The sequence below is a fragment of the Crinia signifera genome, chromosome 6 (assembly GCF_055691185.1).
Source record: "Crinia signifera chromosome 6, ASM5569118v1, whole genome shotgun sequence".
NCBI lineage: Eukaryota > Metazoa > Chordata > Amphibia > Anura > Myobatrachidae > Crinia > Crinia signifera.
In genome coordinates, this window is record NC_139222.1 from 1488819 (window position 1) to 1514685 (window position 25867).

Below are 25867 nucleotides of genomic sequence, written 5' to 3' on the forward strand. Positions count from 1 at the left end.
CCGGATGTAGGGTGGACCGCACAGACCGGAAGTAGTGTGGAACGCACAGACCGGAAAACGGGGGGATTAGAGATTTAATTAGCTCGGGAACGGATGCTGAATCATCTCTTGTCCCGCTCCCCAGCTGTACCTACCGAGTATCTGTCCGGCAACAGCAGGTAATGGCGCCAATTGTAAAGGGGGAGCGCATGTAGTGTCCTACTATACAGGGGGAGCAGCATGTAGTGTCCTACTATACAGGGGAGCAGCATGTAGTGTCCTACTATACAGGGGAGCAGCATGCAGTGTCCTACTATACAGGGGGAGCGGCATGTAGTGTCCTACTGTACAGGGGAGCGGCATGTAGTGTCCTACTATACAGGGGGAGCAGCATGTAGTGTCCTACTATACAGGGGAGCAGCATGTAGTGTCCTACTATACAGGGGGAGCAGCATGTAGTGTCCTACTATACAGGGGGAGCAGCATGTAGTGTCCTACTGTACAGGGGAGCGGCATGTAGTGTCCTACTATACAGGGGGAGCAGCATGTAGTGTCCTACTGTACAGGGGAGCGGCATGTAGTGTCCTACTATACAGGAGGAGTAGCATGTAGTGTCCTACTATACAGGGGAGCAGCATGTAGTGCCCTACTATACAGGGGGAGCAGCATGTAGTGTCCTACTGTACAGGGGAGCCGCATGTAGTGTCCTACTATACAGGGGAGCAGCATGTAGTGTCCTACTATACAGGGGGAGCAGCATGTAGTGTCCTACTGTACAGGGGAGCAGTATGTAGTGTCCTACTATACAGGGGAGCTGCATGTAGTGTCCTACTATACAGGGGAGCAGCATGTAGTGTCCTACTATACAGGGGAGCCGCATGTAGTGTCCTACTATACAGGGGAGCAGCATGTAGTGTCCTACTATACAGGGGGAGCAGCATGTAGTGTCCTACTGTACAGGGGGAGCAGTATGTAGTGTCCTACTATACAGGGGGAGCAGCATGTAGTGTCCTACTATACAGGGGTAGCAGCATGTAGTGTCCTACTATACAGAGGGAGCAGCATGTAGTGTCCTACTGTACAGGGGAGCCGCATGTAGTGTCCTACTGTACAGGGGAGCCGCATGTAGTGTCCTACTATACAGGGGGAGCAGCCTGTGGTGTCCTACTATACAGGGGGAGCAGCATGTAGTGTCCTACTATACATTGGGAGCAGCATGCAGTGTCCTACTATACAGGAGAGCAGCATGTAGTGTCCTACTATACAGGGGAGCAGCATGTAGTGTCCTACTATACAGGGGGAGCAGCATGTAGTGTCCTACTGTACAGGGGGAGCAGTATGTAGTGTCCTACTATACAGGGGGAGCAGCATGTAGTGTAATACTGTACAGGGGAGCAGTATGTAGTGTCCTACTATACAGGGGGAGCAGCATGTAGTGTCCTACTATGCAGAGGGAGCAGCATGTAGTGTCCTACTGTACAGGGGAGCCGCATGTAGTGTCCTACTGTACAGGGGGAGCCGCATGTAGTGTCCGACTGTACAGGGGAGCAGCATGTAGTGTCCTACTATACAGGGGGAGCAGCATGTAGTGTCCTACTATACAGGGGGAGCAGCATGTAGTGTCCTACTATACAGGGGGAGCAGCCTGGTGTGTCCTACTATACAGGGGGAGCAGCCTGGTGTGTCCTACTATACAGGGGGAGCATCCTGTAGTGTCCTACTATACAGGGGAGCATCCTGTAGTGTCCTACTATACAGGGGAGCAGCATGTAGTGTCCTACTATACAGGGGGAGCAGCATGTAGTGTCCTACTATACAGGGGGAGCAGCATGTAGTGTCCTACTATACAGGGGAGCTGCATGTAGTGTCCTACTATACAGGGGGAGCAGCCTGGTGTGTCCTACTATACAGGGGGAACAGCATGTAGTGTCCTACTATACAGGGGAGCAGCATGTAGTGTCCTGCTATACAGGGGAGCATCATGTAGTGTCCTACTATACAGGGGGGAGCAGTATGCGGTGTCCTACTATACAGGGGGAGCAGCATGCAGTGTTCTATACAGGGGGAGCAGCCTGTGGTGTCCTACTATACAGGGGGAGCAGCATGTAGTGTCCTACTATACATTGGGAGCAGCATGCAGTGTCCTACTATACAGGAGAGCAGCATGTAGTGTCCTACTATACAGGGGGAGCAGCATGTAGTGTCCTACTGTACAGGGGAAGCAGTATGTAGTGTCCTACTATACAGGGGGAGCAGCATGTAGTGTAATACTGTACAGGGGAGCAGTATGTAGTGTCCTACTATACAGGGGGAGCAGCATGCAGTGTCCTACTATACAGGGGGAGCAGCATGCAGTGTCCTACTATACAGGGGGAGCAGCATGCAGTGTCCTACTATACAGGGGGAGCAGCATGTAGTGTCCTACTATACAGGGGGAGCAGCATGTAGTGTCCTACTATACAGGGGGAGCAGGAGCAATAGTGTAGCAGCGTGGGGCGCTTAGTAAGTGTGAGGACCCCAGGGTGTATCCGGCTGCACATGTGACTTATATAAGGGTACCGGAGGGAAGGGGTCGTCCTTTACAGATAATTCCTTAGTGCCACAATATTCCGGTATTTTCCTGGTGACGGGTGTACGCATCTATGACGTCATCATTACGGCGTGAGGCTTCACCTCCATCACAGACATTATGGGGGAGGGGACACCTATAATTTGGTGGGTGTTTGTGTCTCATTGTGAATCTGCGCACTGACACGTTGTCTTCCTGAAATGTTGTGTGTTTATACTGACCGGAGTGCCGCCGGATACTGCAGGTTTGGGATGTGTGGCCAGCACTTAGCTGTACCCCAGCGGAAGGCGACAAATGTAGTGAGTGCCAGAGTCTTGGACATATTATATATATTATTCCCAATACCTCCCTCGCCCTTATATGCCAATGTCCAAATTTAAGGCTGCTTCACCACAAGGTTTCCTGAGGGCTCGGAAACAGATCACCACAAATAACTCCCAATAGTGGTGCAGCGCCAATAACTCAACGTCCACAAGTTCTATAAAATTCTCAAAGCAAATGACGGAAATTTTCCAAGATCGTATTTTATTCGTTTCTTCACAAGTCGTATGTAAAAGAGGCCTCCCCCTATTCAATTAGGGCCAGATGTGCTAAAATGGAGAGTGATAAACCACTAGCCAATCAGCTCCTACCTGTCATTTATCAAACACAGCCTGTGACATGGCTGGTAGGAGCTGATTGGCTGGTGGTTTCCGTCATTTGCTTTGAGAATTTTATAGAACTTGTGGACGTTGAGTTATTGGCGCTGCACCACTATTGGGAGTTATTTGTGGTGATCTGTTTCCGAGCCCTCAGGAAACCTTGTGGTGAAGCAGCCTTAAATTTGTACATTGGCATATAAGGGCGAGGAGGTTTTGGGAATAATATATATAATATGTCCAAGACTCTGGCACTCACTACATTTGTCGCCTTCCGCTGGGGTACAGCTAAGAGCTGGCCACACATCCCAAACCTGCAGTATCCGGCGGCACTCCGGTCAGTATAAACACACAACATTTCAGGAAGACAACGTGTCAGTGCGCAGATTCACAATGAGACACAAACACTCACCAAATTATAGGTGTCCCCTCCCCCATAACGTCTGTGTGGGATTGATCCTTTGATCTGTTGGTTCCATCTAGTGGCCGATGAAGATAACTACAAGCCGCCCAAACAATCTGAGATCTGTGACCACCTCTTTGTGTGGGGATTTATCGACTCTTTTAGTGCCCACCTAAGGCCTCTCTGGGGCGCGCTGCTGATACCTGCTGACGTATTGTGTGATTGCAGCTATATCTGGTAACCGTAATACAGTTTGTTTGTCCTGCGCTCTGCCCCTTCTGTGGGTGGAATTGGAGACTGGCTATTTATGGGTATTGTAAATGCTTTACTTGGAATATAACTATGGGTATAACAACTGTAAACCATCGGGGTCATAATGCAGAAATGACGATGCGGTCTGAGCTCATGGATACAACAGTACGTTATGCAGCAATGCGGTATGCGTTCTACAGATGGGATATGGTACAAGTGGGTGGTGGTGGGATGGGGATTGGGGTTGGTGGTAACTTTGTGGGAGCTGTGAGCCTCTGCTTGTGCTTGGGGGCTGTGGAATCACTATCAGCCAGGTCCTGGGTGCTGCCGGATTCTGGGCTTTGGCTAGTGGCGGGTCCGGCCTGTCGGTGCCGCTCGCTGGCGGGAGGGCTGCTGCATTGGTTGTTGCCCTTCGGTGTCGGGTGGGTGACTCCTCTGACAGGCGGAGTGTGAAGAGGGCGGTGTTGTTGCACACCCGGCCGATTACCTCCCCTGCCGACTTACCTAGTCCTGCTCCGGTGCCTCGCTGTCATTCCCTCCTCTCTGGTTGGTCACTTCTTCCCGGCGGTGTTGGCCGTGTCTCCCGGCGTGTTCTCATCTGGTTACCTCCGGGGAATGTAGCGCTGGAGGAATGTAGCATCATTAACCTCCAAAGCAACCTGGACATTTCCAGCAGTACGGGAACAGGCATGAAATACCGCAAGTCGGCTCAGAAAAATACTGACATAATGCTTGTGTGGAACTTTTCCATGTCAACTGATAACGATATGATTGATAACGCAAACTTATATATATTTACTTTATAACACAAGAAACATGACATTGATTAGCTAATACTTAAACAATAATTCTGAATCAAATCAAAATGGACACCTATCAAGGACAGTGATCAGCCATGATTAAACCTCCTTCATAGTTACCTCCAGCCCCCCGTGCCTGCCTGTTCTTCCTCAACTGCCAGCCCCCTCCTTCTCTAACTCTGATATTTAAACCTTAATCACATTAATTAATTAATTACTCATAAGCATTGAGTCTTATTGGCAAGCTCTGCTTTCACTCATGATGTCATCATTCACCCATCAACCACCTTCCTTGTTACTAGGCAAAGATTCAGTGGCCTTGTGGGTCTACGCATATGTGGCCCTGTTCCCATATTATTCAGTTTGTGGAGACTAGCTGTCTGTCCTTGCTCCATTATACTGTCAACATCACATTCTTAAGCTTCTAAAACCAAAAACAATTCTCTATAAGAAATCACTTTTACAGCACTGTTCTGTATCTTCAGCCATTTTATAATGTTTTCACGCAAGTCCTAGTTGACAAAATGGCTGCTGCTTCTAACAAACACCTGCTGCGTAGCAAAAAGGGTAGGCCTCAAACGCCGCGGCTAGTACCTTGTGCAACAAGCTAAAGCCACCTGCAGCAATAATAACAGTATATAAGAAAACAGAGTATAACAAAAGCATAGAATTATTGATGCGTTATTTCTGTTTTTACACAACCTAAACCCTGTCGACCGTCAGTGGTTGACCCATTGCATGTCGACCTTAATAGTGTTGACCTAATGACTGTATAACAGGCAAACCCCCTCCCTGCCCCCAACTCCTTCACACACTGGTCTGTATGTGACGGACGGATCACCCTGGTGGGTCAGCGGCGGCAGTCTCCCTGCACAGCGGCTCCTCTTCTCTCCTGTGGGTGGCAGGCTCCGGCTCCCTGCACAGCGGCCCGTCTTCTCTCCTGTGGGCAGCAGGCTCCCTCTCCCTGCACAGCGGCTCCTCTTCTCTCCTGTGGGCGGCAGGCTCCATGCACAGCGGCTCGTCTTCTCTCCCGTGGGCGGCAGGCTCCGGCTCCCGGCACAGCGGCTCGTCTTCTCTCCTGTGGGCAGCAGGCTCCGGCTCCCTGCACAGCGGCTCGTCTTCTCTCCTGTGGGCGGCAGGCTCCGGCTCCCTGCACAGCGGCTCCTCTTCTCTCCTGTGGGTGGCAGGCTCCGGCTCCCTGCACAGCGGCTCGTCTTCTCTCCTGTGGGCGGCAGGCTTCATCTCCCTGCACAGTGGCTCGTCTTCTCTCCTGTGGACGGCAGGCTCCATCACCCTGCACAGCGGCTCTTCTTCTCTCCTGTGGGTGGCAGGCTCCGGCTCCCTGCACAGCGGCCCGTCTTCTCTCCTGTGGGCAGCAGGCTCCCTCTCCCTGCACAGCGGCTCCTCTTCTCTCCTGTGGGCGGCAGGCTCCATGCACAGCGGCTCGTCTTCTCTCCCGTGGGCGGCAGGCTCCGGCTCCCGGCACAGCGGCTCCTCTTCTCTCCTGTGGGCGGCAGGCTCCGGCTCCCTGCACAGCGGCTCGTCTTCTCTCCTGTGGGCGGCAGGCTCCGGCTCCCTGCACAGCGGCTCGTCTTCTCTCCTGTGGGCGGCAGGCTTCATCTCCCTGCACAGTGGCTCGTCTTCTCTCCTGTGGGCGGCAGGCTCCATCACCCTGCACAGCGGCTCTTCTTCTCTCCTGTGGGTGGCAGTCTCCTGCTCCCTGCACAGCGGCTCGTCTTCTCCTGTGGGCGGCAGGCTCCGGCTCCCTGCACAGCGGCTCCTCTTCTCTCCTGTGGGCGGCAGGCTCCGGCTCCCGGCACAGCGGCTCGTCTTCTCTCCTGTGGGCGGCAGGCTCCGGCTCCCTGCACAGCGGCTCGTCTTCTCTCCTGTGGGCGGCAGGCTCCGGCTCCCTGCACAGCGGCTCCTCTTCTCTCCTGTGGGTGGCAGGCTCCGGCTCCCTGCACAGCGGCTCGTCTTCTCTCCTGTGGGCGGCAGGCTTCATCTCCCTGCACAGTGGCTCGTCTTCTCTCCTGTGGGCGGCAGGCTCCATCACCCTGCACAGCGGCTCTTCTTCTCTCCTGTGGGTGGCAGGCTCCGGCTCCCTGCACAGCGGCCCGTCTTCTCTCCTGTGGGCAGCAGGCTCCCTCTCCCTGCACAGCGGCTCCTCTTCTCTCCTGTGGGCGGCAGGCTCCATGCACAGCGGCTCGTCTTCTCTCCCGTGGGCGGCAGGCTCCGGCTCCCGGCACAGCGGCTCCTCTTCTCTCCTGTGGGCGGCAGGCTCCGGCTCCCTGCACAGCGGCTCGTCTTCTCTCCTGTGGGCGGCAGGCTCCGGCTCCCTGCACAGCGGCTCCTCTTCTCTCCTGTGGGTGGCAGGCTCCGGCTCCCTGCACAGCGGCTCGTCTTCTCTCCTGTGGGCGGCAGGCTTCATCTCCCTGCACAGTGGCTCGTCTTCTCTCCTGTGGGCGGCAGGCTCCATCACCCTGCACAGCGGCTCTTCTTCTCTCCTGTGGGTGGCAGTCTCCTGCTCCCTGCACAGCGGCTCGTCTTCTCCTGTGGGCGGCAGGCTCCGGCTCCCTGCACAGCGGCTCCTCTTCTCTCCTGTGGGCGGCAAGCTCCGGCTCCCTGCACAGCGGCTCCTCTTCTCTCCTGTGGGCGGCAGGCTCCATCTCCCTGCACAGCGGCTCGTCTTCTCTCCTGTGGGCGGCAGGCTCCATCTCCCTGCACAGTGGCTCCTCTTCTCTCCTGTGGGTGGCAGTCTCCGTCTCCCTGCACAGCGCAGCAGCTCCTCTTCTCTCCTGTGGGCGGCAGGCTCCGTCTCCCTGCACAGTGGCTCCTCTTCTCTCCTGTGGCTGGCAGGCTCCGGCTCCCTGCACAGCGGCTCCTCTTCTCTCCTGTGGGCGGCAGTCTCCGTCTCCCTGCACAGCGCAGCGGCTCCTCTTCTCTCCTGTGGCTGGCAGGCTCCGGCTCCCTGCACAGCGGCTCGTCTTCTCTCCTGTGGGTGGCAGGCTCCGGCTCCCTGCACAGCGGCTCGTCTTCTCTCCTGTGGGTGGCAGGCTCCGGCTCCCTGCTCAGCGGCTCGTCTTCTCTCCTGTGGGCGGCAGGCTCCATCACCCTGCACAGCGGCTCGTCTTCTCTCCTGTGGGTGGCAGGCTCCGGCTCCCTGCACAGCGGCTCGTCTTCTCTCCTGTGGGTGGCAGGCTCCGGCTCCCTGCACAGCAGCTCGTCTTCTCTCCTGTGGGCGGCAGGCTCCATCTCCCTGCACAGCGGCTCCTCTTCTCTCCTGTGGGTGGCAGGCTCCGGCTCCCTGCACAGCGGCTCGTCTTCTCTCCTGTGGGCGGCAGGCTCCATCTCCCTGCACAGCGGCCCGTCTTCTCTCCTGTGGGCGGCAGGCTCCCTCTCCCTGCACAGCGGCTCCTCTTCTCTCCTGTGGGCGGCAGGCTCCGGCTCCCTGCACAGCGGCTCGTCTTCTCTCCTGTGGGTGGCAGGCTCCGGCTCCCTGCACAGCGGCTCGTCTTCTCTCCTGTGGGCGGCAGGCTCCATCTCCCTGCACAGCGGCCCGTCTTCTCTCCTGTGGGCGGCAGGCTCCCTCTCCCTGCACAGCGGCTCCTCTTCTCTCCTGTGGGTGGCAGGCTCCGGCTCCCTGCACAGCGGCTCGTCTTCTCTCCTGTGGGCGGCAGGCTCCCTCTCCCTGCACAGCGGCTCCTCTTCTCTCCTGTTGGCGGCAGGCTCCGGCTCCCTGCACTGCGGCTCCTCTTCTCTCCTGTGGGTGGCAGGCTCCGGCTCCCTGCACAGCGGCTCGTCTTCTCTCCTGTGGCTGGCAGGCTCCGGCTCCCTGCACAGCGGCTCGTCTTTCTCCTGTGGGCGGCAGGCTCCGGCTCCCTGCACAGCGGCTCATCTTTCTCCTGTGGGCGGCAGGCTCCGGCTCCCAGCACAGTGCAGCAGCTCGTCTTCTCTCCTGTGGGCGGCAGGCTCCGGCTCCCTGCACAGGGTCCTCTTCCCTCCTGTGGGCGGCAGGCTCCAGCTCCCTGCACAGGATCCTCTTCTCTCCTTTGGGCGGCAGGCTCCAGCTCCCTGCACAGGATCCTCTTCTCTCCTGTGGGCGGCAGGCTCCGGCTCCCTCCACACGGCCCTCTTCTCTCCTGGGGGCGGCAGGCTCCGGCTCCCTGCACAACGTCCTCTTCCCTCCTGTGGGCAGCAGGCTCCGGCTTCCTGCACAGGATACTCTTCTCTCCTTTGGGCGGCAGGTTACGGCTCCCTGCACAGGATCCTCTTCTCTCCTTTGGGTGGCAGGCTCTGGCTCCCTGCACAGGATCCTCTTCTCTCCTGGGGGCGGCAGGCTCCGGCTCCCTGCACAACGTCCTCTTCCCTCCTGTGGGCAGCAGGCTCCGGCTTCCTGCACAGGATCCTCTTCTCTCCTGTGGGCGGCAGGCTGCAGCTATTAGCCACAACCAATATACATACGTGATATGCAAGCACTCCTGGATCCAGGCCTCAGTCATCTAAGCAAGATGACCTCAGAGGAAGGTGTGTGTGGCTCCGGCTCCCTGCACAGCGGCTCCTCTTCTCTCCTGTGGGCGGCAGGCTCCGGGACCCTGCACAGCGGCTCGTCCCTCTCCCCCCTCACATTCTCTACCTCTCTAAAAAACTACTCACAGGCTCCCAAGACCCCACTTGTTGCTCACACCCAGCATCTCTCACCTGATCCACTCTCACTGCACAGCCTACCCCACCTGTGTCACCTGTCTGTCTGCCCCTCCCCTGTGGTATGTAAGCTCTCACGTGCAGGGCCCTTTCCCCTCCTCATGTGCTTTTCCTTCTTCCTTCCTTATACCCAGTGTGACCTAATAACAGGACTATTATATTTACACAACAGATTACTGAGGCCTTAATGTCCTAAATTGTCTATGCATCATGTGACATACATACGTGCATGCCATGAATAGGGGAGGGGTTTAGTCACTACCAAGTGGTAGTATTAGGTGCAGAGCTCCCACATATGGTGACATCATGATTAGGGGATGGGATTAGTCACTACCAAGTGGTAGAATTGGGTGCAGAGCTTCCACATATGGTGACATCATATAGTGCTGCGTTATTTCTGCCTTTTGCTTTTATAACTAATATTTTTGTGGGGATTTCTATTATTTTACTAGTTGTTAATAAAATTGTGTGTTTTATATATTACACTTGGCCAGTGCCACGTATACCTCCAGCGTTCTGTCCTGTGGGCTGTATACACCGTGGTAGTAGTTATCTCACATTGTATAGTATATCACTAAGAGAGAGTCCGGATAATATGTGGTTCTTCTACCGTATATATCATTGTGTGTCAGGTTCCTATAAGGTGTCAGGGTGTCACTGTCTATCTCTCCATGCAGGAGGGGGAGTATATAGAGGAACACAGGGGTCTGTACAAGGACGTGATGATGGAGAATCACCAGCCCCTCACATCACTGGGTAAGAGGAGACATTTATTGTACAGGGGAGAGCAGGTATGGGGGTTCCCTATATACACCCAGCATCTGATAATCACATATATACAATGTCCTCAGTCACTGTGTGTCTCCTACAGATGGGCCCAGTAACAGGAATACCCCAGAGAGATGTCCCCGTCTTCTGTATTCCCAGGATAATCACATATATACAATGTCCTCAGTCACTGTGTGTCTCCTACAGATGGGCCCAGTAACAGGGATACACCAGAGAGATGTCCCCGTCCTCTGTATTCCCAGGATAATCACATATATACCATGTCCTCAGTCACTGGGTGTCTCCTACAGATGGGCCCAGTAACAGGAATACCCCAGAGAGATGTCCCCGTCCTCTGTATTACCAGGATAATCACATATATACCATGTCCTCAGTCACTGCGTGTCTCCTACAGATGGGCCAGTAACAGGAATACCCCAGAGAGATGTCCCCGTCCTCTGTATTCCCAGGATAATCACATATATACCATGTCCTCAGTCACTGTGTGTCTCCTACAGATGGGCCCAGTAACAGGAATACCCCAGAGAGATGTCCCCGTCCTCTGTATTCCCAGGATAATCACATATATATACAATGTCCTCAGTCACTGCGTGTCTCCTACAGATGGGCCAGTAACAGGAATACCCCAGAGAGATGTCCCCGTCCTCTGTATTCCCAGGATAATCACATATATACAATGTCCTCAGTCACTGTGTGTCTCCTACAGATGGGCCCAGTAACAGGAATACCCCAGAGAGATGTCCCCGTCCTCTGTATTCCCAGGATAATCACATATATACCATGTCCTCAGTCACTGTGTGTCTCCTACAGATGGGCCCAGTAACAGGAATACCCCAGAGAGATGTCCCCGTCCTCTGTATTCCCAGGATAATCACATATATACAATGTCCTCAGTCACTGTGTGTCTCCTACAGATGGGCCCAGTAACAGGAATACCCCAGAGAGATGTCCCCGTCCTCTGTATTCCCAGGATAATCACATATATACCATGTCCTCAGTCACTGTGTGTCTCCTACAGATGGGTCCAGTAACAGAGATACCCCAGAGAGATGTCCCCATCCTCTGTATTCCCAGGATAATCACATATATACCATGTCCTCAGTCACTGCGTGTCTCCTACAGATAGGCCCAGTAACAGGAATACCCCAGAGAGATGTCCCCGTCCTCTGTATTCCCAGGATAATCACATATATACAATGTCCTCAGTCACTGTGTGTCTCCTACAGATGGGGCCAGTAACAGGAATACCCCAGAGAGATGTCCCCGTCCTCTGTATTCCCAGGATAATCACATATATACAATGTACTCAGTCACTGCGTGTCTCCTACAGATGGGGCCAGTAACAGGAATACCCCAGAGAGATGTCCCCGTCCTCTGTATTCCCAGGATAATCACATATATACAATGTCCTCAGTCACTGTGTGTCTCCTACAGATGGGCCAGTAACAGGAATACCCCAGAGAGATGTCCCCGTCCTCTGTATTCCCAGGATAATCACATATATATATAATGTCCTCAGTCACTGCGTGTCTCCTACAGATGGGCCCAGTAACAGGAATACCCCAGAGAGATGTCCCCGTCCTCTGTATTCCCAGGATAATCACATATATACAATGTCCTCAGTCACTGCGTGTCTCCTACAGATGGGGCCAGTAACAGGAATACCCCAGAGAGATGTCCCTGTCCTCTGTATTCCCAGGATAATCACATATATACAATGTCCTCAGTCACTGTGTGTGTCCTACAGATGGGCCCAGTAACAGGAATACCCCAGAGAGATGTCCCCGTCCTCTGTATTCCCAGGATAATCACATATATACCATGTCCTCAGTCATTGTGTATACCATGTCCTCAGTCATTGTGTGTCTCCTACAGATGGGCCCAGTAACAGGAATACCCCAGAGAGATGTCCCCGTCCTCTGTATTCCCAGGATAATCACATATATACCATGTCCTCAGTCACTGTGTGTCTCCTACAGATGGGGCCAGTAACAGGAATACCCCAGAGAGATGTCCCTGTCCTCTGTATTCCCAGGATAATCACATATATACCATGTCCTCAGTCACTGCGTGTCTCCTACAGAGGGGCCCAGTAACAGAGATACCCCAGAGAGATGTCCCCGTCCTCTGTATTCCCAGGATAATCACATATATACAATGTCCTCAGTCACTGTGTGTCTCCTACAGATGGGCCCAGTAACAGGAATACCCCAGAGAGATGTCCCTGTCCTCTGTATTCCCAGGATAATCACATATATACAATGTCCTCAGTCACTGTGTGTCTCCTACAGATGGGCCCAGTAACAGAGATACCCCAGAGAGATGTCCCCGTCCTCTGTATTCCCAGGATAATCACATATATACAATGTCCTCAGTCACTGTGTGTCTCCTACAGATGGGCCCAGTAACAGGAATACCCCAGAGAGATGTCCCCGTCCTCTGTATTCCCAGGATAATCACATATATACAATGTCCTCAGTCACTGCGTGTCTCCTACAGATGGGCCAGTAACAGGAATACCCCAGAGAGATGTCCCCGTCCTCTGTATTCCCAGGATAATCACATATATACAATGTTCTCAGTCACTGTGTGTCTCCTACAGATGGGCCCAGTAACAGAGATACCCCAGAGAGATGTCCCCGTCCTCTGTATTCCCAGGATAATCACATATATACCATGTCCTCAGTCACTGCGTGTCTCCTACAGATGGGCCCAGTAACAGGAATACCCCAGAGAGATGTCCCCGTCCTCTGTATTCCCAGGATAATCACATATATACAATGTCCTCAGTCACTGCGTGTCTCCTACAGATGGACCCAGTAACAGGAATACCCCAGAGAGATGTCCCCGTCCTTTGTATTCCCAGGATAATCACATATATACAATGTCCTCAGTCACTGCGTGTCTCCTACAGATGGGCCCAGTAACAGGAATACCCCAGAGAGATGTCCCCGTCCTTTGTATTCCCAGGATAATCACATATATACCATGTCCTCAGTCACTGTGTGTCTCCTACAGATGGGCCCAGTAACAGGAATACCCCAGAGAGATGTCCCCGTCCTCTGTATACCCAGGATAATCACATATATACAATGTACTCAGTCACTGCGTGTCTCCTACAGATGGGCCAGTAACAGGAATACCCCAGAGAGATGTCCCCGTCCTCTGTATTCCCAGGATAATCACATATATACAATGTCCTCAGTCACTGCGTGTCTCCTACAGATGGGCCCAGTAACAGAGATACCCCAGAGAGATGTCCCCGTCCTCTGTATTCCCAGGATAATCACATATATACCATGTCCTCAGTCACTGCGTGTCTCCTACAGATGGGCCAGTAACAGGAATACCCCAGAGAGATGTCCCCGTCCTCTGTATTCCCAGGATAATCACATATATACCATGTCCTCAGTCACTGCGTGTCTCCTACAGATGGGCCCAGTAACAGGAATACCCCAGAGAGATGTCCCCGTCCTCTGTATTCCCAGGATAATCACATATATACCATGTCCTCAGTCACTGTGTGTCTCCTACAGATGGGCCCAGTAACAGGAATACCCCAGAGAGATGTCCCCGTCCTCTGTATACCCAGGATAATCACATATATACAATGTACTCAGTCACTGCGTGTCTCCTACAGATGGGCCCAGTAACAGGAATACCCCAGAGAGATGTCCCCGTCCTCTGTATTCACAGGATTGTACAGAGGAGAATCACCGGACCCCACAGGAGGATCAGGTAGGTGGGATTTAGGCTTTCACCAATATACCAAAGTGATTGTCACTATATGATCTGTACAGATGCTGTGTGTTATATTTTGTGTTTTTTTAGGATGAGCACCTTTCTAATATGAAGGCAGAAGATACAGAGGGAGAAGAAGAGACGTACTTGACAATTATTAAAGTAGAAGATACAGAGGGAGAAGAAGAGATGTATGCGAGGGGTGATCAGCAGTGTAAGGAGGAGATCCCTACAGATTTTAGAACAGGTGAATAAAAAATGTTTTTTATATTCTAAAAAGTCACATATCCTCCTTGCTTAGTCACTACAAGCAATGTCTGATTCAACACCTTGCTCTGGTAAACTAATTTAAATGCTTCTGACCCGTCTCCTCCCCGCACTCTCTGGTGTATCTCATACATCAGCAGCCATCAGCCCCTATTATACTCCTGCTCTCTCCCTCACATCATGTCACTGTGTGTTACCAGCCCAGAGATCTGACCAGTCTCCTCCCCGCACTCTCTGGTGTATCTCATACACCAGGAGACATCAGCCCCTATTATACTCCTGCTCTCCCCCTGACATCATGTCACTGTGTGTTACCAGCCCAGAGATCTGACCAGTCTCCTCCACGCACTCTCTGGTGTATCTCATACATCAGGTGCCATCAGCCCCTATTATACTCCTGGTCTCCCCCTCACATCATGTCCCTGTGTGTTACCAGCCCAGAGATCTGACCAGTCTCCTCCCCGCACTCTCTGGTGTATCTCATACATCAGCAGCCATCAGCCCCTATTATACTCCTGCTCTCCCCCTCACATCATGTCACTGTGTGTTACCAGCCCAGAGATCTGACCAGTCTCCTCCCTGCACTCTCTGGTGTATCTCATACATCAGCACCTATCAGCCCCTATTATACTCCTGCTCTCCACCTCACATCATGTCACTGTGTGTTACCAGCCCAGAGATCTGACCAGTCTCCTCCCTGCACTCTCTGGTGTATCTCATACATCAGCACCTATCAGCCCCTATTATACTCCTGCTCTCCCCCTCACATCATGTCCCTGTGTGTTACCAGCCCAGAGATCTGACCAGTCTCCTCCCCGCACTCTCTGGTGTATCTCATACATCAGCAGCCATCAGCCCCTATTATACTCCTGCTCTCCCCCTCACATCATGTCACTGTGTGTTACCAGCCCAGAGATCTGACCAGTCTCCTCCCTGCACTCTCTGGTGTATCTCATACATCAGCACCTATCAGCCCCTATTATACTCCTGCTCTCCCCCTCACATCATGTCACTGTGTGTTACCAGCCCAGAGATCTGACCAGTCTCCTCCCCGCACTCTCTGGTGTATCTCATACATCAGGAGCCATCAGACCTCCTATTATACTCCTGCTCTCCCCCTCACATCATGTCACTGTGTGTTACCAGCCCAGAGATCTTACCAGTCTCCTCCCCGTACTCTCTGGTGTATCTCATACATCAGGTGCCATCAGCCCCTATTATACTCCTGCTCTCCCCCTCACATCATGTCACTGTGTGTTACCAGCCCAGAGATATGACCAGTCTCCTCCCCACACTCTCTGGTGTATCTCATACATCAGGAGCCATCATCCCCTATTATACTCCTGCTCTCCCCCTGACATCATGTCACTGTGTGTTACCAGCCCAGAGATCTGACCAGTCTCCTCCCCGCACTCTCTGGTGTATCTCATACATCAGGAGCCATCAGCCCCTATTATACTCCTGCTCTCCCCCTCACATCATGTCACTGTGTGTTACCAGCCCAGAGATCTGACCTGTCTCCTCCCCGCACTCTCTGGTGTATCTCATATATCAGGAGCCATCAGCCCCTATTATACTCCTGCTCTCCCCTCACATCATGTCACTGTGTGTTACCAGCCCAGAGATCTGACCAGTCTCCTCCCCGCACTCTCTGGTGTATCTCATATATCAGGAGCCATCAGCCCCTATTATACTCCTGCTCTCCCCTCACATCATGTCACTGTGTGTTACCAGCCCAGAGATCTGACCAGTCTCCTCCCCGCACTCTCTGGTGTATCTCATATATCAGGAGCCATCAGCCCCTATTATACTCCTGCTCTCCCCTCACATCATGTCACTGTGTGTTACCAGCCCAGAGATCTGACCAGTCTCCTCCCCGCACTCTCTGGTGTATCTCATACATCAGCAGCCATCAGCCCCTATTATACTCCTGCTCTCCCCTCACATCATGTCACTGTGTGTTACCAGCCCAGAGATCTGACCAGTCTCCTCCCTGCACTCTCTGGTGTATCTCATACATCAGGAGCCATCAGCCCGTATTATACACCTGCTCTCCCCCTCACATCATGTCACTGTGTGTTACCGGCCCAGAGATCTGACCAGTCTCCTCCCCGCACTCTCTGGTGTATCTCATATATCAGGAGCCATCAGCCCCTATTATACTCCTGCTCTCCCCTCACATCATGTCACTGTGTGTTACCAGCCCAGAGATCTGACCAGTCTCCTCCCCGCACTCTCTGGTGTATCTCATACATCAGGAGCCATCAGCCTCTATTATACTCCTGCTCTCCCCCTCACATCATGTCACTGTGTGTTACCAGCCCAGAGATCTGACCAGTCTCCTCCCTGCACTCTCTGGTGTATCTCATACATCAGGAGCCATCAGCCCGTATTATACACCTGCTCTCCCCCTCACATCATGTCACTGTGTGTTACCAGCCCAGAGATCTGACCAGTCTCCTCCCCGCACTCTCTGGTGTATCTCATACATCAGGAGCCATCAGCCTCTATTATACTCCTGCTCTCCCCCTCACATCATGTCACTGTGTGTTACCAGCCCAGAGATCTGACCAGTCTCCTCCCTGCACTCTCTGGTGTATCTCATACAACAGCAGACATTGGCCCCTATTATACTCCTGCTGTCCCCCTCACATCATGTCACTGTGTGTTACCGGCCCAGAGATCTGACCAGTCTCCTCCCCGCACTCTCTGGTGTATCTCATACTTCAGGAGCCATCAGCCCCTATTATTCTCCTGCTCTCCCCCTGACATCATGTCACTGTGTGTTACCAGCCCAGAGATCTGACCAGTCTCCTCCCTGCACTCTCTGGTGTATCTCATACAGCAGGAGCCATCAGCCTCTAATATACTCCTGCTCTCCCCCTCACATCATGTCACTGTGTGTTACCAGCCCAGAGATCTGACCAGTCTCCTCCCCGCACTCTCTGGTGTATCTCATACATCAGGAACCATCAGCCCCTATTATACTCCTGCTCTCCCCTCACATCATGTCACTGTGTGTTACCAGCCCAGAGATCTGACCGGTCTCCTCCCCGCACTCTCTGGTGTATCTCATACATCAGGAGCCATCAGCCCCTATTATACTCCTGCTCTCCCCCTCACATCATGTCACTGTGTGTTACCAGCCCAGAGATCTGACCAGTCTCCTCCCCGCACTCTCTGGTGTATCTCATACATCAGGTGCCATCAGCCCCTATTATACCCCTGCTCTCCCTCACATCATGTCACTGTGTGTTACCAGCCCAGAGATCTGACCAGTCTCCTCCCCACACTCTCTGGTGTATCTCATACATCAGCAGCCATCAGCCCCTATTATACTCCTGCTCTCCCCCTCACATCATGTCACTGTGTGTTACCAGCCCAGAGATCTGACCAGTCTCCTCCCCACACTCTCTGGTGTATCTCATACATCAGGTGCCATCAGCCCCTATTATACTTGTATTCACTAGGAATAGTCAGGCGCCTTGCAATGGGCTGGGTCTCCGATTAGAGCAGCTGCTTAGTTGTGGGGGTAGTCACTCCCCACTCGAGAATACAAAGAAAAAACTGAGAGACTCACACTAGGTGAGTCAAGCAGCGCTCAAGTCAATGAAATAATACCAAAAATTGAAAAGGTATAACAATTTTTACTGTTTCTTTAAAAACACATGTAAATACAATACACAAATAAAACCAATATCATAATGACATAATGAATGAAAGGGGGGGGAATAAAAGTAAACTGGAATGAATGAAAAAATACAAATTATTAAGAAAAAAAGTCCCGCCTCAATGGACACAAAAGAATGTACTGTGTCGACACTTTTTGAAGAAATAACAGGTAAGTGCACGTTACCAACAGTGAGTAGTGGATCCTTTGGATGTGGATAATACTGGGGGTCCTCTCGATGTTTGCGGTAATGTTTGGTGCCGCTGGAGGTATTCGCTTGATGTAAACCAGACCTTTTATTGTTGGGGTGAGAGACTGATGTAATTATCTCAATCACCGAAAGTTGTCTGGAGCGATTTCACCCAGATTGGATTTCCAGCAATAGGATGAGTAGGTGGCTTCCGTGCCTAATAGCAGTCCACACTGGTGTAGATGGTGTTAACCAGTGGTTTATCATGCACGGTGTCCGCCAAATAGCAAATATCCAATTAGGATGAGCAATGGAGGTAGTGTCCAGGTCTGACAGGGTGTCACAATTGTGTCCAGAGGTGGGGGGCAATAACCAATCACATAGGATCCACTACTCACTGTTGGTAACGTGCACTTACCTGTTATTTCTTCAAAAAGTGTCGACACAGTACATTCTTTTGTGTCCATTGAGGCGGGACTTTTTTTCTTAATAATTTGTATTTTTTCATTCATTCCAGTTTACTTTTATTCCCCCCCTTTCATTCATTATGTCATTATGATATTGGTTTTATTTGTGTATTGTATTTACATGTGTTTTTAAAGAAACAGTAAAAATTGTTATACCTTTTCAATTTTTGGTATTATTTCATTGACTTGAGCGCTGCTTGACTCACCTAGTCTGAGTCTCTCCGTTTTTTCTTTGTAGCCCCTATTATACTCCTGCTCTCCCCTCACATCATGTCACTGTGTGTTACCAGCCCAGAGATCTGACCAGTCTCCTCCCCGCATTCTCTGGTGTATCTCATACATCAGGAACCATCAGCCCCTATTATACTCCTGCTCTCCCCTCACATCATGTCACTGTGTGTTACCAGCCCAGAGATCTGACCAGTCTCCTCCCTGCACTCTCTGGTGTATCTCATACATCAGCAGCCATCAGCCCCTATTATACTCCTGCTCTGCCCCTCACATCATGTCACTGTGTGTTACCAGCCCAGAGATCTGATCAGTCTCCTCCCCGCACTCTCTGGTGTATCTCATACATCAGGAGCCATCAGCCCCTATTATACTCCTGCTCTCCCCCTCACATCATGTCACTGTGTGTTACCAGCCCAGAGATCTGACCAGTCTCCTCCCTGCACTCTCTGGTGTATCTCATACATCAGGAGCCATCAGCCCGTATTATACACCTGCTCTCCCCCTCACATCATGTCACTGTGTGTTACCGGCCCAGAGATCTGACCAGTCTCCTCCCCGCACTCTCTGGTGTATCTCATATATCAGGAGCCATCAGCCCCTATTATACTCCTGCTCTCCCCTCACATCATGTCACTGTGTGTTACCAGCCCAGAGATCTGACCAGTCTCCTCCCCGCACTCTCTGGTGTATCTCATACATCAGGAGCCATCAGCCTCTATTATACTCCTGCTCTCCCCCTCACATCATGTCACTGTGTGTTACCAGCCCAGAGATCTGACCAGTCTCCTCCCTGCACTCTCTGGTGTATCTCATACAACAGCAGACATTGGCCCCTATTATACTCCTGCTGTCCCCCTCACATCATGTCACTGTGTGTTACCGGCCCAGAGATCTGACCAGTCTCCTCCCCGCACTCTCTGGTGTATCTCATACTTCAGGAGCCATCAGCCCCTATTATTCTCCTGCTCTCCCCCTGAAATCATGTCACTGTGTGTTACCAGCCCAGAGATCTGACCAGTCTCCTCCCTGCACTCTCTGGTGTATCTCATACAGCAGGAGCCATCAGCCTCTAATATACTCCTGCTCTCCCCCTCACATCATGTCACTGTGTGTTACCAGCCCAGAGATCTGACCAGTCTCCTCCCCGCACTCTCTGGTGTATCTCATACATCAGGAACCATCAGCCCCTATTCTACTCCTGCTCTCCCCTCACATCATGTCACTGTGTGTTACCAGCCCAGAGATCTGACCGGTCTCCTCCCCGCACTCTCTGGTGTATCTCATACATCAGGAGCCATCAGCCCCTATTATACTCCTGCTCTCCCCCTCACATCATGTCACTGTGTGTTACCAGCCCAGAGATCTGACCAGTCTCCTCCCCGCACTCTCTGGTGTATCTCATACATCAGGTGCCATCAGCCCCTATTATACCCCTGCTCTCCCTCACATCATGTCACTGTGTGTTACCAGCCCAGAGATCTGACCAGTCTCCTCCCCACACTCTCTGGTGTATCTCATACATCAGCAGCCATCAGCCCCTATTATACTCCTGCTCTCCCCCTCACATCATGTCACTGTGTGTTACCAGCCCAGAGATCTGACCAGTCTCCTCCCCACACTCTCTGGTGTATCTCATACATCAGGTGCCATCAGCCCCTATTATACTTGTATTCACTAGGAATAGTCAGGCGCCTTGCAATGGGCTGGGTCTCCGATTAGAGCAGCTGCTTAGTTGTGGGGGTAGTCACTCCCCACTCGAGAATACAAAGAAAAAACGGAGAGACTCACACTAGGTGAGTCAAGCAGCGCTCAAGTCAATGAAATAATACCAAAAATTGAAAAGGTATAACAATTTTTACTGTTTCTTTAAAAACACATGTAAATACAATACACAAATAAAACCAATATCATAATGACATAATGAATGAAAGGGGGGGGAATAAAAGTAAACTGGAATGAATGAAAAAATACAAATTATTAAGAAAAAAAGTCCCGCCTCAATGGACACAAAAGAATGTACTGTGTCGACACTTTTTGAAGAAATAACAGGTAAGTGCACGTTACCAACAGTGAGTAGTGGATCCTTTGGATGTGGATAATACTGGGGGTCCTCTCGATGTTTGCGGTAATGTTTGGTGCCGCTGGAGGTATTCGCTTGATGTAAACCAGACCTTTTATTGTTGGGGTGAGAGACTGATGTAATTATCTCAATCACCGAAAGTTGTCTGGAGCGATTTCACCCAGATTGGATTTCCAGCAATAGGATGAGTAGGTGGCTTCCGTGCCTAATAGCAGTCCACACTGGTGTAGATGGTGTTAACCAGTGGTTTATCATGCACGGTGTCCGCCAAATAGCAAATATCCAATTAGGATGAGCAATGGAGGTAGTGTCCAGGTCTGACAGGGTGTCACAATTGTGTCCAGAGGTGGGGGGCAATAACCAATCACATAGGATCCACTACTCACTGTTGGTAACGTGCACTTACCTGTTATTTCTTCAAAAAGTGTCGACACAGTACATTCTTTTGTGTCCATTGAGGCGGGACTTTTTTTCTTAATAATTTGTATTTTTTCATTCATTCCAGTTTACTTTTATTCCCCCCCTTTCATTCATTATGTCATTATGATATTGGTTTTATTTGTGTATTGTATTTACATGTGTTTTTAAAGAAACAGTAAAAATTGTTATACCTTTTCAATTTTTGGTATTATTTCATTGACTTGAGCGCTGCTTGACTCACCTAGTCTGAGTCTCTCCGTTTTTTCTTTGTAGCCCCTATTATACTCCTGCTCTCCCCTCACATCATGTCACTGTGTGTTACCAGCCCAGAGATCTGACCAGTCTCCTCCCCGCACTCTCTGGTGTATCTCATACATCAGGAGCCATCAGCACCTATTATACTCCTGCTCTCCCCTCACATCATGTCACTGTGTGTTACCAGCCCAGAGATCTGACCAGTCTCCTCCCCGCATTCTCTGGTGTATCTCATACATCAGGAGCCATCAGCCCCTATTATACTCCTGCTCTCCCCTCACATCATGTCACTGTGTGTTACCAGCCCAGAGATCTGACCAGTCTCCTCCCCGCACTCTCTGGTGTATCTCATACATCAGGAGCCATCAGTCCCTATTATACTCCTGCTCTCCCCATCACATCATGTCACTGTGTGTTACCAGCCCAGAGATCTGACCAGTCTCCTCCCCGCACTCTCTGGTATATCTCATACATCAGGAGCCATCAGCCCCTATTATACTCCTGCTCTCCCCCTCACATCATGTCACTGTGTGTTACCAGCCCAGAGATCTGACCAGTCTCCTCCCCGCACTCTCTGGTGTATCTCATACATCAGGTGCCATCAGCCCCTATTATACTACTGCTCTCCCCCTCACATCATGTCTCTGTGTGTTACCAGCCCAGAGATCTGACCAGTCTCCTCCCCGCACTCTCTGATGTATCTCATACATCAGGAGCCATCAGCCCCTATTATACTCCTGCTCTCCCCGCACATCATGTCACTGTGTGTTACCAGCCCAGAGATCTGACCCGTCTCCTCCCCGCACTCTCTGGTGTATCTCATACATCAGGAGCCATCAGCCCCTATTATACTCCTGCTCTCCCCCTCACATCATGTCACTGTGTATTACCAGCCCAGAGATCTGACCAGTCTCCTCCCCGCACTCTCTGGTGTATCTCATACATCAGGTGCCATCAGCCCCTATTATACTCCTGCTCTCCCCCTCACATCATGTCACTGTGTGTTACCAGCACAGAGATCTGACCAGTCTCCTCCCTGCACTCTCTTGTGTATCTCATACATCAGGAGCCATCAGCCCCTATTATACTCCTGCTCTCCCCTCACATCATGTCACTGTGTGTTACCAGCCCAGAGATCTGACCAGTCTCCTTCCCGCACTCTCTGGTGTATCTCATACATCAGGAGCCATCAGCCCCTATTATACCCCTGCTCCCCCTCACATCATGTCACTGTGTGTTACCAGCCCAGAGATCTGACCAGTCTCCTTCCCGCACTCTCTGGTGTATCTCATACATCAGCAGCCATCAGCCCCTATTATACTCCTGCTCTCCCCCTCACATCATGTCACTGTGTGTTACCAGCCCAGAGATCTGACCAGTCTCCTCCCTGCACTCTGTGGTGTATCTCATACATCATACTCCTGCACTCCCCTATATACTCTCGGTAGTGCGGAGTTATGTGTGTACACTATATAATAATAATAGTTATATTATCTCCAGCAGGGGGAGACACAAGCAGGGACTGATGGGAATTGCTGTGTACTCTCTGTAGTGCGGAGTTATGTGTGTACACTGTATAATAATAATAGTTATATTATCTCCAGCTGGGGGAGACACAAGCAGGGACTGATGGGAATTGCTGTATACTCTCTGTAGTGCGGAGTTATGTGTGTACACTGTATAATAGTAATAGTTATATTATCTCCAGCAGGGGGAGACACAAGCAGGGACTGATGGGAATTGCTGTATACTCTCTGTAGTGCGGAGTTATGTGTGTACACTGTATAATAATAATAGTTATATTATCTCCAGCAGGGGGAGACACAAGCAGGGACTGATGGGAATTACTGTATACTCTCTGTAGTGCGGAGTTATGTGTGTACACTGTATAATAATAATAGTTATATTATCTCCAGCAGGGGGAGACACAAGCAGGGACTGATGGGAATTACTGTATACTCTCTGTAGTGTGGAGTTATGTGTGTACACTGTATAATAATAGTTATATTATCTCCAGCAGGGGGAGACACAAGCAGAGATGCCCTGGAGGGAGATCGCATCTTGGCTGCAGAAACTAAACTAGAAGATGACATCACACAGGACTCTCCAGGAGACATCCCTATTACTGCATATATACAACCAGTACCTGACAGCGCTGATATACCATCTGATCCCTCTAACCGTGATTCCCGTTCTTCTAATACCCACCATGCATCTCATACATGTGATACACAGTGTCCCTGCTCTGGGGGTGGGAAATGTGTAATATCTAACCTACATGTTACACATCAGAGACGTGACACAAGTGAGAGGCTGTATCGATGCTCTGAGTGTGGAAAATGTTTTACAAAGAAATCCTATCTTTTTGCACATCAGAGAAGTGAGAGGCCATTTCTATGCTCGGATTGTGGAAAATGTTTTAGTCGCAAATTGGAACTTGTTATACATCAGAGACGTCATACAGGTGAAAAAACATTTACACGCTCTGAGTACGGGGAATGTTTTACACAGGAATCAGAACTTGTTAGATATCAGATAAGTCACACAGCTGAGAAACCATTTCTGTGCACGGAATGTGGGAAATGTTTTACACGGAAATCAGACCTTGTTAGTCATCAGAAAATTCATACAGGTGAGAGGCCATTTTCATGCTCTGAATGTGAGAAATCTTTTACACACAAATCAGGACTTGTTAGTCATCAGATAATTCATTCAGGTGAGAGACCATTTCCCTGCTCTAAGTGCGATAAATGTTTTAGGCGCAAATCAGATCTTGATAAACATCAGACAATTCATACAGGTGAGAAACCATTTCCATGCTCTGAGTGTGAGAAATGTTTTAGACACACATCAGAACTTGTTATACATCAGAGAATACACACAGGTGAAAAACCATTTTCATGCTCTGAGTGCGGGAAATGTTTTACACGGAAATCTCATCTTATTGTACATCAGAGAAGTCACACAGTTGAGGAACCATTTCCATGCTCGGATTGTGGGAAATGTTTTACCTACAAACCTGAACTTGTTAGACATCAGAAAATTCACACAGGTGAGAGGCCATTTCCATGCTCTGAGTGTGGAAAATGTTTTATATCCAAACGAGACCTTGTTAGACATCAGAGAATTCACACAGGCGAGAGGCCATTTGTATGCTCTGAGTGTGGGAAATGTTTTACGCAGAAATCACAAATGAGCAGACATCACAAAAGTCACACAAGTGAGAGGCCATTTCTATGCTCTGAGTGCGGGAAATGTTTTAAACACAAATTAAATCTGGTTAGACATCAGATAAGTCACAGTTGAGATGATGGGGGGAATTTACAAAAAAAAAAAATCGTATTGTCATATGAAAATACAAATTTTTTGGTGTATACGTGTTTGGCATTTACTATGCCAAAAAAATGTATTTTCATATTCTTAATAATGGGACATTCGTATTTGTATTTACAAATACAAATGTCTGCACCATCGATAGAATACGACAGGAATCACCATTCAAAAGAATGGTGGTTCCTGATGTACTAAGCAGCCGTATTGATAATACGGTTGCTAATTGGCGTGAAACAGCCACGAAAATACGGCAGGAAAATACACCCTGATATCCCTGTCGTATTTGCTTTAAGCCTGCACAGATCAGTCAGATCCGAGTCGGGGCCGGTAATTAAAAATCAGGGAACCCGACAAATAGGGGTTCCCCGATTTTTAACAACCAGCCCCAGGTCCGGGGCTGGTTCCCAAAATACGGGGACAAAATGACTAGGGGTCCCCTGTATTTAAAGAACCAGCCCCAGGCCAAACCAGCCAGCAGGGTAATGCCACAGCCAGAGGGAGACTTTTTATACAAGTCCCCCCGGCCAAAGCATTAACCCCCTGACCGGTCAGCCTGGCCAGGGGCCCTGGGGGAGTGGGGACCCCCCCCAGGACTTATCTGACCAGGCTGAAACCTGGTGCTGTCCCCGGTGACCCTGGGCGGTGGTCACCGGGCTGATAAAATGGTGTAAAAAAAGAATAAACTATTGTATAAAACTGTGGAACTATGAGTCCCAGCAAGCCTCCCCCGCAAGCTGGGACTTGGAGAACCACAAGTCCCAGCCTGCGGGGCATTAGTTCCACAAGTCCCAGCCTGCGGGGCATTAGTTCCACAAGTCCCAGCCTGCGGGGCATTAGTTCCACAAGTCCCAGCCTGCGGGGCATTAGTTCCACAAGTCCCAGCCTGCGGGGCATTAGTTCCACAAGTCCCAGCCTGCGGGGCATTAGTTCCACAAGTCCCAGCCTGCGGGGCATTAGTTCCACAAGTCCCAGCCTGCGGGGCATTGTAGTTCCACAGTTAAAAAAATAGTGAAATAAACACACTGACCCACAATAAAAATAAAACGTTAATACATACATTACACACATACTGATACTTACCT

General features: G+C 50.8%; 1 protein-coding gene across 1 annotated transcript; it reads left to right on the forward strand.

The window, feature by feature from the left end:
• Positions 1-49: 49 nt before the first annotated feature.
• On the forward strand, positions 50-25181 carry LOC146009831 (uncharacterized). The gene is made up of 5 exons (XM_083150354.1): positions 50-158; positions 10020-10098; positions 13772-13869; positions 13963-14119; positions 23470-25181. The coding sequence occupies exons 2-5, from the start codon at positions 10065-10067 to the stop codon at positions 24756-24758; spliced, it is 1578 nt and encodes a 525-aa protein (XP_083006480.1). The 5' UTR covers positions 50-158; positions 10020-10064; the 3' UTR covers positions 24759-25181.
• The last annotated feature ends 686 nt before the right edge of the window (positions 25182-25867 follow it).

Excerpts from the sequence above, each read along its gene's own strand:
- LOC146009831 (XM_083150354.1), top strand. The coding sequence starts at position 10,065 with ATGATGGAGAATCACCAGCCCCTCACATCACTGG. Across the intron at positions 10,099-13,771 it reads CCAGCCCCTCACATCACTGG|ATGGGCCCAGTAACAGGAAT; the intron begins GTAAGAGGAGAC and ends TGTCTCCTACAG. Across the intron at positions 14,120-23,469 it reads CCCTACAGATTTTAGAACAG|CAGGGGGAGACACAAGCAGA; the intron begins GTGAATAAAAAA and ends TATTATCTCCAG.